Source organism: Pygocentrus nattereri, chromosome 12 (assembly GCF_015220715.1).
Source record: "Pygocentrus nattereri isolate fPygNat1 chromosome 12, fPygNat1.pri, whole genome shotgun sequence".
NCBI lineage: Eukaryota > Metazoa > Chordata > Actinopteri > Characiformes > Serrasalmidae > Pygocentrus > Pygocentrus nattereri.
The window spans coordinates 23,255,836-23,273,249 of NC_051222.1; the positions used below are offsets into that span (position 1 = coordinate 23,255,836).

The 17,414-nt window shown below is 39.1% G+C and overlaps 1 protein-coding gene across 1 annotated transcript in view; it reads right to left on the minus strand.

The window, feature by feature from the left end:
- mcoln1a (mucolipin 1a) overlaps positions 1-15,893 on the minus strand; it is a 30,977-nt gene extending 15,084 nt beyond the window's left edge. Inside the window, exons 1-3 of the mRNA XM_017699087.2 lie at positions 15,651-15,893; positions 4,075-4,316; positions 3,073-3,237 (exon numbers count right to left, since the gene is read on the minus strand). Of these exons, the coding sequence (XP_017554576.1) occupies positions 3,073-3,237; positions 4,075-4,316; positions 15,651-15,693 (450 nt within the window). The 5' untranslated portion in view covers positions 15,694-15,893. The remainder of the gene's footprint in view (positions 1-3,072; positions 3,238-4,074; positions 4,317-15,650) is intronic.
- Positions 15,894-17,414: the final 1,521 nt, after the last annotated feature.

Genomic DNA, 17,414 nt, shown 5'->3' on the forward strand with positions numbered 1-17,414 from the left:
TCTACTTTGATGGACGATGGTAGCTGCCACCTTCTGTGATTTGTTGCTAAAAACTGATTATACCAGAAACATATGATGAGTTGACATTTATTTAACAAAAAGCATTTCTATCCTAATTTAAAGCATTACATAATCTTTGCAACAAAGTTTTCTTTTGTTCAACATGTCAAAATACACATTAAAAATAGGTGGATGGCTCATTGTAAACAGAAAAGCGATACAGCCCTCTTTCTTCAGATGACTCAAATATCCCAGAGCATGAAAAGTATATACATCACAGAAACTGTTGGTAAGTTTGCAGTGAGGCAATTTAAGATCTCATCTGCTTCAAACAGAAAGATTTTAATAGACTTAAGTGTTAAGTCCATTCTGACTCATCACTGCCAAATTATAGCTTGAACTGTCCATACTTATCCAGCACTGATGACAGGTAGCAGGGAGAAAAGGGAGCTAGCTATTGTATGAATAAGCAATTCCCCTGTTTTCCTTTAGTTACATAACCATCATAATCATACATACAGACACTTCAGCACCAAAGTCCTAACATATAATGTTTTCCACATCATGTAGTACGTCACATGACTCACACTATGGCAATAGCAGTCTCTTTATTACGTAGCAGATCTCACAGACCACTTAACCAGTAAGGCAGATTACAGATGGCCAAGTCATGAAGATCAACAACCTCCCTCCCTAAAACTCTGTTAACACACCAGTCCATCCATAATAAGATTTAAGCCATTATCTTAATCAGCACCGCATTATACTGCACTAACCCTAACACTATGCTCAACAACTACTTTACAAGCTCAAAAACAATAAATAATAAAAATAAAAACAATAAAAATAGCTGATGAGTTAAGTCTACTGTCTAAGAAGCTGTCAGAAATCGTTGCAGTGCTTTTGCACAAGGAAACATTTAAAGAGGGATTTCACCATTTTTCCAAACTTCTTCTTTAAGATCTAAACAAAGTCATTCACACTGGTAACATGCACCATCCTAGGGAATCTCACAATAGTAGTGAAAGGAACCAGATATCAACCAGGCCTATTTGTTCCTATTTGCACTGTTGACATTGCAAGCCCTGGTTCCCATCACTACCACTCTAAGTAAATCTCAGCTGGAAAGTTTCTCCACAATGTATCATTTTACATCAAAACACTCTGAATGACTTTCATGACACTCAATGAATGACTCTCAATGATTTTATAATGAAAAAATATATGTGAAATTCCCCTGTAGGGTAAATAAGAAGAACAGCAAACTCTCTGGCAAAAGCTGCTTGAGAATGAAAGTGATTATCTGCTTAAATTAATGTAAATTGGAGTTGACAGCGATTTGTTGGTGAAATTAAAGTAATGAAGACACCAATGTATATTCTGGTTGTATACAGACAGGTTTGTACAAATATTTGCATTTTATTGTAACTTTTAATTCGAAAACCATAGGGTGGCTAGACCTAGTTTGTTCATAGTTGTGCCACGCAGTAACATTACATATACATGACATACTGCCAAAAGTATTCGCTCATCTGCCTTCACTCGCATACGAACTCGAGTGACACCCCATTCTTAATCCATATGGTTTAATATGACGTCAGCCAACCCTTTACAGCTATAACAGCTTCAACTCTTCTGGGAAGGCTTTCCAGTTTATTAGTGTGTTTATGGGAATTTTTGACCATTCTTCCAGAAGCGCATTTGTGAAGTCAGACACTGATGCTGGACGAGAAGGCCTGGCTTGCAGTCTCCACTCTAATTCATCCCAAAGGTGTTCTATCAGGCTGAGGTCAGGACTCTGTGCAGGACATCAAGTTCTTCCACATTTTCACTTTCAAGTTCTTTTGTGCGCAGTCATCTTGGAACAGGAAGGGGTCGTCCCCAAACTGTTTCCACAAAGTTGGGAGTATGAAACTGTCCACAGTCTCATGGTTTGCTGAAGCATTAAGAGTTCCTTTAACTGTAACTAAGGGGCTGGAGCTAAGGGGCCCAACCCAACTCCTGAAAAACAACCCCACACCATAATCCCCCCTCCACTAAGCTTTACACTTGGCACAAAGCAGTCAAAGAAGTACTGTTCTCCTGGCAACCAAGCCCAGACTTGTCCATCGGATTGTCAGACGGAGAAGCGCGATTCATCACTCCAGAGAACACGTCTCCACTGCTCTAGAGTCCAGTGGCAGCGCTTTACATCACTGCATTTGATGCTTTGCATTGCACTTGGTGATGTAAGGCTTGGATGCAGCTGCTCGGTCATGGAAACCCATTCCTTGAAGCTCTCTACACTCTTCTTGAGCTAATCTGAAGGCCACATGAAGTTTGGAGGTCTGTAGTGATTGACTTTGCAGAAAGTTGGTGACCTCTACAACTATGCGCCTCAGCATCCGCTGACCCCGCTCTGTCATTTTATGTGGCCTACCACTTCATGGCTGAGTTGCTGTTGTTCTCAATCGCTTCCACTTTGTTATAATACCACTGACAGTTGACTGTGGAATATTTAGTAAAGAGAAAACTTCACAACTAGCCTGGATGCATAGGTGGAGTCCAGGAGTTCACTGAGCTCCTGAGAGTGACCCATTCTTGCAGAAGCACTCTGCATGCCTAGGTACTTGGTTTTATACATCTTTGGCCATGGAAGTGATTGGAACACCTGAATTCAATGATCAGGATGGGTGAGTGAATACTTTTGGAAATATAGTGTATATATGTGCCGGGAAAAAACAGAGAACCAGTGAGCCTTCACTGAAACCTTGGACAACTGCAGACAAGACAGGGACAATTATACTTGTATGGCAGGACTTAGAGAGACATGTTCGTATGCAGCAGCGTTGATGTTTGCAGTTATGTCCAGAAAGAAGATGTGCGATGACACGCCATGTACTTCACTGCCAATTACACAGACAATTCGTTTTTCTGCCTCTGAATGGGTGTAACTGTGTTGACTACTGCCAACAGTGACATCACACGCATGCCCTCTATGACTATGTGCGATGGTATTAATATAGTATTAATAATAGTATTGATACACTGAACCCATGGCCTGCTGAATATGTAAATGTTAGGGGTATTTACCTGCTTTATTGCATAGTAGATGCAGTCATAGACATCACTCTGTGTGTACACTGCCAGTGCATCACTCGCGCCATCATAGCCTTTGAGGAACAGATGTTTAAATGAAGCTGTGTTCTCTTCTTTAAATGTCACAACCATCTGGTTACTTAGACCAAACATCACCAGCTAGAGAGAGAGAAGGAGAAGCATTCAGTTATTTCTGAAGAAAGCATTAAAATGAAACACAGCACGTACATCGCATATTATGTAACATTGTTCATGGTTTCAATGTCAGGCCAAACTTGCAGATGTCATCTTAAGCGAAAGTAAAATAGCATTAGTCTAAAACTATGCTTCAGACTCAAGCTCATATTAGCACAGTCTCAGTTCGTTTAGAGGGTCTTCATCCAATCATTATGTCAAGGCTGACACATCACCAAGTTTAACTCCCAGCAGCTTATGTTCAGGTGGTCACTGGACACTAGGAGATTTATTGTGTGAATAATATGTATTAGAGGCTGAAAGATATTATCTTTCAATCCATATATGATGACACGCCACTGAGCATCTGTGCTGGTACCTGTACAGGCAAAAATATCACAGCTAAAGATCTAGTAATTACAGACAGTTGCAGCATCGTTAGGATTCAAACTGCTATAATAGCATAATAATAAATAGATTGGTTAGGCATAATTTGGTTTGGCTGCTCCAGTGCTCTAACAAAAATTTTTTTCAGTCATTTGAGCATCGGGTTTGGTATAGCGTCCACTTCTTGTTTTACTCTTATAGGATGCACCCAGATGGCTATTTTTGAACACTGGCAGCAGTTTCCGTGAAAAATGGCCAATGAGAAACTCTCAGAAGAGACTCGGAAGCACATGAGTAATATGGTTTGAAATTTATTTAAAACGAAACTTCTGTTTGAATTTTTTTTTTATTTCTCAATACTGTATTAAAATATTTACACCTCTGTTTAAGACTTAAGAAAGAAAAACTGTTTCAAATTGCTGATCAGTCTTGTACCTGTATTGTGACAATGATGATCTTTATGAGCTGCAGGGCCAGTTTATATGGCTTCCGGCCTTTGGCATGGAACTTATCACAAGGGCTCATAAAGAAATATTTCAGCTTCCTGCGCAAGGCTTCCTCCTCTTGGTCCACAGTCACCCAGGTTCCTGTCGTAGGGGACAACCTTCGGTTGCTGTGGTCATTGTTGCATTCGTGGGAACCATAGCGAGTCACTGGAGACAGCAACCTATCCCCTTCTAGAAAGAAACAGAGAGAGCAGAGAATGTGCAAAATAAGAATTCAAGAAAGACAGGTCATCAGCACAAAAAAAGAACGGATAAGAATCAGCCGAGTGGTGATCTAATCTCCTTCAACATGCCACAACAACCATATCAGAAGCCACAATCTTTAACCTGCAGCACGAAAGAGATATTGTCGAGGCATTGGTGATTTAACTTTCATCCAATTATGCTAATATTGGTAATAATTAATTAACTTTAGCAGAAACCTGTTTATTGTTCCAACAAGCTCATTGTAACAGTTTTCATAAACAATGAGCCACATTATTTTAGGGTGAAGTATTCCTTTAATACCTCAGCATCCAGTTCAGTAGACTTAAAGATGCAGAGGTCAGTCATAGTACTGTAAGTAAATAAACCCTTAGAGGCGTGAAGCAGGCATGAATTCACATCATTCTGCCTCACCCACCCTACTAATGCATTTACAGCTCATTTGAGAGCAACTGAGTATGTTTGAACGAAGGAGCCCTCCATCTGGTTACTTCTGTCTGTTCTTGTGTGAAGATCAACAGCAAGTAAAAATAAAATAAAAAAACAAAGCAGGAAAAAAGACTGGCAATGTACCTGTGAAAAACAGTACCATTTATTCACCGGAATAATCAAGAAAACATCATATACTGTACTATAGGGATCCTTAAACGACGGCACAGCAGAGATACCAAAGTGGGCTGGGTTTTGTCTATACTATATTTTACATATACATTAGTGTTATAGTAATATAGCGATACAGAAATATCTAGTATGCCAACTGTTGGCTGATTTTCAAACATAAACAGTTTTTATTAACTATATTCCACTGCTGTTTAAACGGTTTGGCCACTAACAGGTGAATATAGCGCATTTAAATAAATAAATTTTAAAATTTAATCTGAATTGACCCAAAATATTCAAATCAGTTTATGGCGAAATCTGAGATTTGACATATACATTTTTTTTTTCATTAAATATTACCTCACTTTGCTTTTTTTGAGAATATTTGTGGATTTTGTTAGCTCTTAAAGAACACTGACAACTGCAAGCTGAAAAAGAGAGCATAACCGGTCATGTTAAATTGAACTTAGTGTGAAATGTTGAATAAAAATAATTAGATTTTTTTAAATGTTGCCCTACTGTTTTTTTTTGCATGTTCCAACATCAAACCACAGTAAAACTAAACGTTGTAAAACTATCTTCAGGTACTGTGATACTTCTGCCATATTACTCCTACACTGAATAGTCTCCTAAAGAAATTCATCCTGAGGTCGAATATTTCCACCCGTATTGCACTGTAACATTCTGTAGCTGTTCTCTAGAACAAAAACATGTTCTGGCCATGAGGCACCATGGTGACGCAGGAAGTCTGAAATAGCTGTAATATCTGTCAAAGCTCTTATCCGTTGCTCAAGGCAGTCCAAGGTGACTTTAATCAGTTTGAGATGTAGGACAAAGTCAGATTTTTTGGTACTCTCTGATTTTCAATTATAACTAATGTTTAGTTACAACCAATTGCTAAAGTAATACATCACACCAAATTATCAAAACATCACTGGCTGCTCTAGAAATCCAGATGCCAGCACATTTGTGGATTTACTTTGCCACAAACATTACTCTTTGCCTCAGTGTGCTTGGAGGAGAACACTTAGCACGTGACTTCACCGTAAAATAGAGATATTAATATAATACTGTTACTGTGATTACACTGCTACATCTCTGTGATTGTGATATGTCTGGTGAACCAAGTATTTGACATGGTTAAAAATTAGCCTGCATTATTTTGACCAAATTCAATCATCTGGAACTGATCGGTCATATGTTTGTTTTCTTTTTGTGTGAGCTTGTTTTAGGTTTTAGAAGTTTAAACACTCCTGGTCAAATTAAATTTTTGTTGATTTTCTATGTGAAAATAAGTCAACACATTTAAATATTTTAAACATTTTTCTTTTCAGTTCTAGTGCATATTTTCTATGTATCTGTTTCACATTGGAAAAATATATGGAAAAATAAAATGTAAAATAAGTCTTTACACAGGCCACAATTCCAAATAAGTTAATTTCAGCAAATGAATAGTATTGGTTTAAAAATGTATAGAAGTGTGTTCTACGTAGAGGACGTGTTAACATATTTTCATTTAGAAAATCAAGAAATGCAATTTGAAGAACATGTAGGATTCCCAAACGTTTGCATTTGACTGTAATTGGGAAATAAATTATATTAAATGTTAATACCATATAGATACACAGTCCACACCTACTATAGACTAATTTATATACAGTATAATACAATCCTCTCTATGTACGATGTTCTAAAAAACAAACAAAAAAAACAAACAAAAACGTAAAAGTTCACTAACAGTTATTTACAGTTACTCCTAGGGAATTTCAAATTAGGAGAATCCGTAAACCTGTGCCACGACACTAAGATTGGCAGAGCACACCATCTTACGTCTACTATCTGGCACACAAGGGCATTCCAGCTCAAAAATAAGTAGAAAAAAACGCAGGAATTTGATGTGGCGCAAATTACATCATGACACATCACAATAGTAAATGGCAAACGCTCGCATACACGTAAGTGTTGAAGAAATAACACTAACACTGAAGAAAAAAGAACCTGCAGTCTACAGTAGCACCGTCAGGTGAAAAACGTCAGCTAAAATGTGTTCGGAATTCAATTTCGAGGTGAAATAAATCACGATACATTACTAAAGTGAGCAGCGAACACCCGCATGTGCACACGGTCAGTGGATGGAGTGATAGAGGAAGAGCACTCAGCATGGCTCATTAACGGCTAAATAAATCACTACCCGAGCTGACAGCAGCCGCTCCAGTCAAGAAGAAAAATGCAAGTGAAAGAGAAAAAGAAACAGAGACGAATATAAAATAAATCGGTCAGCAAAGCAAACAAGATTAAAAGTCGACAGAAAAGACCACAGAAGGGAATGTGCCTATAAAGTGCTTTTACGGTGTTGGTGTGCTGAAGCAGTTCGCAGTGACCGTATGTAGATCACAAGTCCACTTAAGTCAGCAAAGCTGACTAGAGTCATTTTCAAACCTGTATATCTACCCAGGTTATGATACACCAATTTCATTATAATATATAGTGACATGTTTGCAACACGGTGCAATACGCTTTCAATACAGAAAGAAAAACTATTCATTTTGCACTTTTTGGGTCATTTCTTTAGATGACAAATACATTTAAATACATCAAAAGTGTGAACGGTTTCCGGGGGCAGGAGGTTTCTTTTCCTACTTTCATTCGACTCTGTTTTTAACAGAACAGTGAAATCACTCCAATTCGTGTCAGAATATCTGATATCCCAGATATTTTAAAGTGGAAAACCTAAACGTGTTCACAGTTCCAAACTTGTACTGCTAAAAAATTTGCTAAAAAGTCATTTGTAGGGCTGAATTCCTGAATAACACTTTTTCCTGATACCGTCTTTTAAACTGCAAACAAAAAGTGGGTTTGGCTTAAACCAGACATGAGTGTGAAGTGGGGGAAAACCACAGTGGATTACAGGCTAATCAAGAAGCACTGATGTGAATATGCATATGGAACGATATTCCATTAGTCAATTATCAGTCTAGATTTTGGTAGCAGCATGCTAAATGGCTCAAGGATGGTGATGAGACTGACTGATGACATAGAAATTTTACAGTAGAACTGAAGCAGTTTGGTCAGCACAATAAAAGTATTACATTTTAATGTGAGTATTCTAACACCTTTAACGTCTCAGGGCGTAGCCACTGGGGGAAGGTGGGATTTCTGAGGTAGACATCTGAGGCCCCTCAGATTTCTGAGTGGTGAGAAAAAAAAAAGTAAACAAATAATACTGTCAAAAAGGACAAGAACATCACAGTGTTCAATCATTCACCATTCAGACATCTGCTCCCAGTGCCGTAAAAGGTATGATTTGGTTAATTAGTCTCTACCTACTCTGGTATTCTGTAAGCTATTATAGTAACTAATGCTGGGCATTTAAATACAAGTAAGCAATTGTACTTTGAGGCTAATACGGTAATGGGTGGGAAATAGAATAACTAAGCTAACAATGAAGTATGCCCCCTGGCAATGCTACTGTCTGTGTCAACATCATGTTCAGCCCCTCCGTAGCATGCCAGTAGACTCCCCAATGACTAAACAATGTAAAAACTAAGAGGATCAACACTGTTGAAAACACTGAAAGAACAAGACTTCTGTTTTCAAACAGGATGTCAACTCACACCCACTTTTTGTAATCAGAAGTATCATGAAGTCAACTGCTTCAGTGACGGGGCTTGCGTATGTGCTTCTTGTATGACTCACTGGCATCTTGTCTTGAAATATGTCGTGTCAACAGGACAAAATTCTCATAAACATGGACAAATGCTGACTGAGTGATACTGATCTTGAAGAAAATCATAGACGACACGGGTGTATTTAGGCTGCGCTGAGCCACCATGTCTAAAACGGAGCGATAGAGTCAATCAAACGGGGGTTAAATGAGTGAAAAAATCTCATCCGTCCAGCTTTGCGAGCAGTGAGGTACGTCTTCGGACACTACCACACACGCTCCAGCTGTCAAAGAGAGATACAGAAGTGTAACCATCAGTCTTATCCAAAGTATCATCTGAATCTGTCACTCCAAACCGGGCCACCCATAGCCACACTGCCCAAACAAATAGTGCACACACACATCACTGAAACAACACAGTACACAATACACACATGCCGACACAACAACACCGACACACATGAAACATAATATTTTAGCTTACTATACACTACTGGTTTACAGGAAAGGTTAAAAAAAACAAAAAACAAAAAACTAATTTACACACATTTTACCCTAAAAATCTGAGGACTGCTTCTCTACTTCTGCACTGGAACCAAAAGTCTAACACAAATAACAACTAACTAACTGACGCTAGTCACTTTTTAAATTACAGGGTTTACAGGAAGATTCAAAGCAGAGTGTGCACACCATTTTAGCATGTTTTTCACCTCCTGACTCAGTAATGCATTTAACAAAAAAAATCTTACATACCGCTGCTTTAAAAAAATACAAAAGGTCCAAATCCAGCTCCAGTGGTTGCTACTACTACTTTTAGCAATATGATATACACTTGTACATTTTTATACATAACAGTGTCATACAGTGTCAGAAACCACATAAGCACACTTAATTGATTACTGAAAACTAATTTTCCATCAACCAATTGCTTTAAAACACTTGTTCTCTCTATCCTGTCCATCACACAAAGCAGAAACAGAGTTTGAAATACATGTCCCAATGCAGTGGGCCCTGCCTGTTCATGCTGGGTTTGGGTGCACTTGCATATAGAGGTCATTTCCCCAAAAATGTGTCAGGCTTGGCCCAGGTTCGAGTTTCATATCGATGTTCTCACAGCTTCCCATTTTTACTTTCCCATTTGGTCACTTTTTCAGTTTAGGAATTTGAGGTCTATAAGACCCATGCTCCTGAGAAAATGGTTGCACAATAAATATTATGGAATACTACAATGCATTACGAAACATTTATCCAGACTACAGGAGTTTGGCATACTGTTCAAAAGAACTGCTTGATTTATTTATTTTTTTTATTTTATTTGTACATAGTGATGGTACTGATCTGATACCACGTATCAGTATTAGGCCAATACAGCAGAAAATGTGGAAAATGCAGATATGAGAAGGTAAGGGGAAAAATGTTTTAAAATAACAAGAACCGAAATAAGAATTAAACTCAAATATGTATTAATTTGATCCTGAAAAATACACTCTCACATATTGTTAGTTGTGTATTTTTTCTTACATGGAGTCTGGACCTCGGAACACCTTGCATCAACATGTGTTTTCCATGACTAGACCATGTGTGGATTCATGAGTGAATGACTCAAATCACATTTGGAGATGGTCAGAGATGGATCTTGACCACATTTAACACAAGTGTTAACAAAATATGTTCTCAATATCTGTTTACAATTACATGAGTGGAAATTAGTGCTGACTAGGTCATCAGGTGAGAGGATAAACAAGAAAACAAAAGATGGAGGAACGCTAGGCTGGAGTCATCCCGAAGAGCCATCTTGCGCTTTGGGTGAATGAAAGTGTCCAAGCTTGTTGACTCATATCACAATGGATAAAAAAAAGTAAACAAAACAAGAGCAGTGCCTGTACTGACATGTTTTTTACCTGGGTAAGATACATCAGATATTTTTAGCGATATATTTGCTGGACAAGGACCATTTAACTTTCTGCACTTTATTCATTGTATGCTGACCTTGATGATTTACAGTGTCATTTGCTTAAAATCCATAAAAACTCACGAAACATGAGCTCATTAACTTTATTAATGTTAAACTTTAATTGCACTTGATGAGCGTGAGGATGATACTGTGAAATGAATACCACAATATTCAACTTTATCAGTAAGTATCCAGCACTAATTTAACATACAGCCAGCAGTTACAATTTTTAGTTAAAATTTGACCCTTGCATGGATATCTGCACCAGGTTTAACACTCTGACCTCAGAGAACAGATCATTTTGCTCAATACATTCATAATTTCAGACCCTACATATTTTGTTTTGACTCCTCCGTCATCTTATATTCTAATATGCAAGCGTATCCATAGGTTTTGTTAGTAACTCGTGGTTTAGTGTCTTGTCATTACACAACACGTTGTGCATGCACACACATCATGATTAGGTGAACAACGTTCATCAAATTAACAATAACGACATATTTATTTAGCCTGTGAAATGAGTTACTTCTAACTGAAGTTCAAAGTGGAAGAGTTAGTTTTACATGGTGAGGGGAGGTAATGTATTTATTAGGCTTCTGAACTTTCTCTGTGATTTAAGTCCCATTCAAATCCACAATGTCGGTGATTTTTGACACGTATTTAGAAGAGGGATGTAGTGAGAGATGTTGAATACAACAAAGCCTGTATACAATCAAATCAGTGAGAGTACCTCGGTAGGTAGGCCATCATTTCTTAAAGTAGCTGCAGCGTGTGATGTTTTAACTGCCGCTGCGCAGACCAAGTGCTGTGAAGTTACTGTGAGTTACTTTGGCGGCAGAGTGTCGCTCAAGATTGCAGATGGTGTGCAAACCTGAAGCGAACACATTAGCATTTACCGTAGCGCTTCTGTCTCTGCAGTTTTCTCTGTGACATGGTATGACAGAGGTATCACACAATCATCTAGAGGCGAACCTGCTATGCAAATCTCCCTTCAAATTCATTCATATTGAACAAAATGGCAAAAAATTTCAAAATTTTGGATTGCATGACAACACACTGCGATTGAGTCATTTCTGGTGCATTCACCACTGCGCCACTTACAACACTTGAAGTATACAGTATACTCACAGTGAAGGAGCTGATTCACGCAGATATTGATTCGAGAAGTAGCAACGGTGTGTTATTCTTCTTACTTTGGGCTTCGCAAGTCGTCTTCTCCAGTGTTAAAATGTCAAACATCTTCCACAACACACACGTCCTGAATTACACACCTCAGCCAGCCGAGATTCATATTAACAACATGTTTGTAAAGCTACATGAAATACATTAGTCTTGAGTCTAGATTGCAAAAAGAACTGAGACCCTTCAGCGATTCAAATGTGATGAAATGACAAACAGCATGGGTGAAAAAAAGTCCAAGAAATTCCATGATTTTTCCAAGCCTGGAAAACCAAATTTCTGTATTCCATGACTTTCATGACCGTATGAACCCTGATATCCAGATACGATCCAGGCGTGAAATAGGCTACATGTTGATGGAATGTGTAAACAAGCTCTTTGAGTAGTCTGAGCATAGTAGCCTACTTTTAGGTGTCTATCTTAAGTGCTCCAATTAAGAACAGCTAATTTTAAAGCTTAGTAGTTCATCTAATCAGTATTAGTACTGGTCGATACTCAAGATTTCAGTATTGGTATCAAAAGAAATAGTGGTATGGTCCCATCTCTACTTGTATGTGATCTAATGACCGCTCTTATTGTCGTTATACTGTAGTTTACCTGGCATTGAACTACCAGGTTTAATTCAGCACCTTGGGTGAGAACGGGCTAGCCTGGGTCAGTTTTAGACAGAATTATACTGTACTTGCATCTTGATGATGTGGTTTGGGTCAGGTTCAGACAAAATTTTATCAGGATTTGAACTTCTGGCCTGATTAATGTCACAAGCAGAAACACACTTTCTCTCTGCACCAAGACTAGGCTTACGTGTACAGTACATTGGCTGTGTCTGGACACTGCGATCAGAAATTTACCCACAGAGTTACCTAGTCACTCTGGCCAAAAGTCCTGTTTTTAATATAAGCATTTTCCATTATTTAAACCCCATTTAAACAAGGATAAACTGGGAACAAAAACTCAAAATGACTGATCTTGGACCAAAAAGACAACTACTTACTGGAGCACTGGAAATAGTAGTGAAGATTTTAAGCTTTTTAAGCAGAAATTCAAGTTTTTATTTATGTATGACATGCTTTAGATTACTAAACACAGGTTAAATCACTCTGAGCAAGAATTCACTTGTCAAACCAATGCAAAAGCTATTTATACTCACACAGCAGCCAAATAAGCACTAACTAACTATGAACAGCCAATGTCCAACCTCAAACAGCTGAAGTTGCACAGATGCTTTGAGAAGGGAAGTAGGAAGCTGGAAAATGACGAGTTTCCAGTTGACAAGTACAGCAAATGAGACTAAAGAGTGCAGTGTAAACATGTTTGGATTCATACAAATACAAAACGGTTTCCACACACACGCATGTGCAACTTAATAAAAGGGTCAACAGAAAGCAGAAACCAAAAGGAAAGTGTATCAAAACCAAGGTACCTTTGGCCTGTGCGTCACATAAAACATGCGTATGACATAAATCACTGTATGAGCTACACGGAGCTAATCATATTATAAGAAATAACAATAGAACTGTTATGCAAAAAAAGGTAACGACAACAGACCATTGAGCAGCACTCTGGATCTACGGCTAATCTAGAATGAGCTCATTTTAAACCTAATTACCCATCTTACCCAATATCCATCTAGTTCCAGAAACACACATACTGTCTGGGACTCTGTTCCACCACCAGTGGGATTTTTCTGTTGAAAATCCTTTTTAGCAATGAGCTTAACATCCAGAAACCAGGCCCAAAAGGCAGTAAATCGGTCCTGTTGCTTGACCTTTACTCTAAAAAGAGGCTTTGGTGAACAGGAACATAAATAAGGGTCCAAACAGCTTTGAACAGTGAGAACATGATGCCAGTAAGGGCAGGCAATGTGTAATTATCACTATTTATGCTTTTCTGAGTACATCATAGGCATCATCAGTACTTCTACAACACTGGACCACTGCATTCATCATAAAAGACAGATTAAATAACAAAGCCAGTATAATAGTAAAAGTAACAAGTAGTTGATTGGATGTCAGTCGTATTATTTTTCAAATCATTTTTACAAAATGCTTGATTTTTCCTCACACGCTTTAATAAATACATTATCTGTAAAAATGAATTAATAAAAATCATAGCACCCATTATGTTTCACATGGCACTACCGCTCTGTTGGCCCACTAATTTTAGAAACTAAAACTTGCCTTACATACTGTGTGCCCAGAAAATTAGGTATGTACAATGATATCAGAATCATATTAATACTTTTCGCTGTTGTCGGAGGAAAACCTTGTATCTCCACAATGGTAACTTTACAGGAGAAGGAAACAACCTACTTTACTTTGGCCACCTATGTAAAAATGATCAAAATTGTAAGTCGCTCTGGACAAGAGCGTCAGCCAAATGCCGTAAATGTAAATATCATATTCCCACAGTTAGACACCACTAACGAAGCAGTAAAATCACTCGTATCAGCAAAATGCAACATTTATAAGTATCTCTTCAAAAAAGTAGCAACAAGTCTGATGGAAGCCACTGGTTGTGCTGTACAGTGTCCCCATTTCTTTGATTTGACCGATGAGGTCAATAAGTAATCCGGTTTTCAGCTAGGCAAAAAAACAAAAGAATCATTCACTGGGTTTGGAGTATTATGTAGCACAAGCCAGACAGCTTAAGACCAGTAAACTGTGTTAGCTGCAAATGCAATGACAGGCATTTTCCAACAGTCTCAAAATGGGTTATATTTAGCTGTATTCAGCTCACAGGCCAAAAACCCGTGATTACCATAACACTTGAGACTAAGACTGACCACTGGCCAGGATGGCGCGGCTGGACCATGCCATTAGATGACTCTGCAACGTAACACAAAACACTACTGAGTCACTTGTTTTTAGGTAAGAAAAGTTTGTGTGTCAAGATGTCTGGGAGCCAAACCATTTCTCCGCATGGCTCAGACATTTTGCAAGCCCACAGGACATGCTGACCCTCTGAGCTTCAAATGCAGAATGATTGTGCCTCACTCTCAGTCTGTCATCCTGCCTTGAAACATGCAGCATCAATAAGACGAAAATCTTAGGTGTAAAAATGAACACCGATCAATCAGCGGTGGCCTGATGACCTTACAGCTAAACCTGTGTATGTTCTTGATCCTAATGTGTATATTAGTGTTAGAGGCATAACAGCAGTCACATAATCAAGCCCTTGAGGATCTAACATGGACACAAAGTTGGCCTTAATTCAGGATGAATATCAGCTGTCACTTCTTCATCAAAAGCGTCAAAAGCTTAATGAATCAAAACAGTAACTGTCATCACGATTACAATATGCGTTTCTGTAGGGATGCCTTGATATGAAAACTACGAGCCAATACAGACACTGTTCGTTGTACACTGGGAGCAGTGAGAGCAGAGGTGAGGAAATATCTGCTGATAACAATGTGACTGCGCTTCCTTATAATTCTGCGTCTGAAAAATTGCATTTTGACGGTTCCAACTTTTAAAATCTCAGAAAAATTCAATATCGCGCTGCATATCGTGTATCGTGAACATGTTTACAAATATCGTTTTGTTGTGCGCCTACCGTAAGTCACCTAAAAACGTTAGCTAACTTCTTGTACCCGCTTGCCTTCACTGAACAAACACGAAAGCTGTGCCAAGTAGCAGAAGACGTTGAGTCTTAGTCTATAGAGCAACATTAATCTGCACTGTGTTATCAGCACCTCCAAATACTGCCAGTAATGTAGCTAAACCCCAAACACTCGCAGCTATTTATCTGCTGCTCTGACTGCAGTAAAATAAACAGCTAGCTTGCTCACTAAGAGTCCCCCACCTCGCTTTCGCTGCTCTGCTTTGACCTGGTCAAGTACCCGCAGACCTCAGTACGAGTCACAACGCCACAGCGCTGTTGAGGGAAACTGCTGCTGACTTACCGGAGGAGCCGTGAATGACATTATTTTTGTCAACCGCGGCCATGTTGACGACGCCGTGAGGGAAGTATCCTTCATAAAAAGCGAGTTTAAGTCAGGACGCATTAAAATAGCAGAACATAGACCGATTTAAGGAGAAAGACGCGGTGGTATCCGAGTGGGAAGTTTGTCAGAGCCTCCCCTGCGCGCCTAACCAACACTCCGGTCGAGCTCGAGTGCGATATACTCGCTTCCTAAAAGCGGTCATGTGACCGAACCACATGATGACTCTCTCTAGCTTTTACTGTTTCACTTCTTCGAAACGCTGGTTTCACTCTTTAAAGTGTAAAATACTCCCCAGGCTCTTGTTGGCGTTCAAACGTTTCGTTACGTGGACTTTTCAGACGCCTTAAACTTTGGCTTGAAACGGACAAATTCTTGCACGTTTCCATGACAACGGAACATCGTTCAAACCGGAAAATCCGTTATAACAACACAAGTGGCCCGAGGAGTTTATGAGGAGCGCCATAAGAATAAACGGTTAATAACAGAACTGGGTACGCTCTCTAAAAATGATGGCTGTTCAAGGTTTCTTTAGTAAAGGTAATGGTTCTATTTAGAACAGTGAGTTCTATATCGAACCTTTTTGAATATGGTTCTATATATTCCACCAAAAAGGGTTCTGCTTCAGTCTGAAGAACCATTTCACCGTGCAACGATGTGTGTGTCTGTAACATATCTATATCGCTGCTGTCGGAACAAAATTTCCATTTTTGTCGATTTTCAGTTTTTGACATAATTTGAAAACACATGTTGTCCTTTACATTGTATTTAAATTTCACGATGAATGGACCAAAAGAATGATGGAACACTTGAATTCAATGACTTGGATGGGTGAGTGAATACTTTTGGCAATATATATGCAGGCCAGTCAAGTTCTTCTACATCAAACTCACTCATCCATGTTTTTATGGAGTTTGCTTTGTGCACTGGTGCGCAGTCATGTTGGAACAGGAAGGGGTCATCCCTAAACTGTTCCCACAAAGTTCCTTTCACTGGAACTAAGTGGCCGAGCCCAACTCCTGAAAAGCAACACCACACCATAATCCCCCCTCCACCAAACTTTACTATACTGTATGTGTGTGTGTGTCTATATATATATATATATATACACACACACACACACACACACACACACATTATATTGCCAAAAGTATTCAGTCACCCATCCATGTCATTGAATTCAAATGTTCCAATCACTTCCATGGTCATAGGCATGCAGACTGCTTCTACACACATTTGTGAAAGAATGGGTCGCTCTCAGGAGCTCAGTGAATTCCAGCGTGGTACTGTGATAGGATGCCACCTGTACAACAAGTTTAGTTGTGAAATTTTCTTGCTACTAAATATTCCACAGTCAACTGTCAGTGGTATTATAGCGAAGTGGAAGCGATTTGGAACTACGGCAACTCAGCCACGAAGTGGTAGGCCACGTAAAATGACAGCGCGGGGTCAGCGGATGTTGAGGCGCATAGTGCGCAGAGGTCACCAACTTTCTGCAGAGTCAATTGCTACAGACCTCCTAATTTCATGTGGCCTTCAGATTAGCTCAAGAACAGCGTAGAGAGCTTAATGGAATGGGTTTCCATGGCCGAGCAGCTGCATCCAAGCCTTACACCGGACTCTGGAGCAGTGGAGACGTATTCTCTGGAGTGACGAATCGCGCTTCTCCATCTGGCAATCCGATGGATGAGTCTGGGTTTGGCGTTTGCCAGGAAAACAGTACTT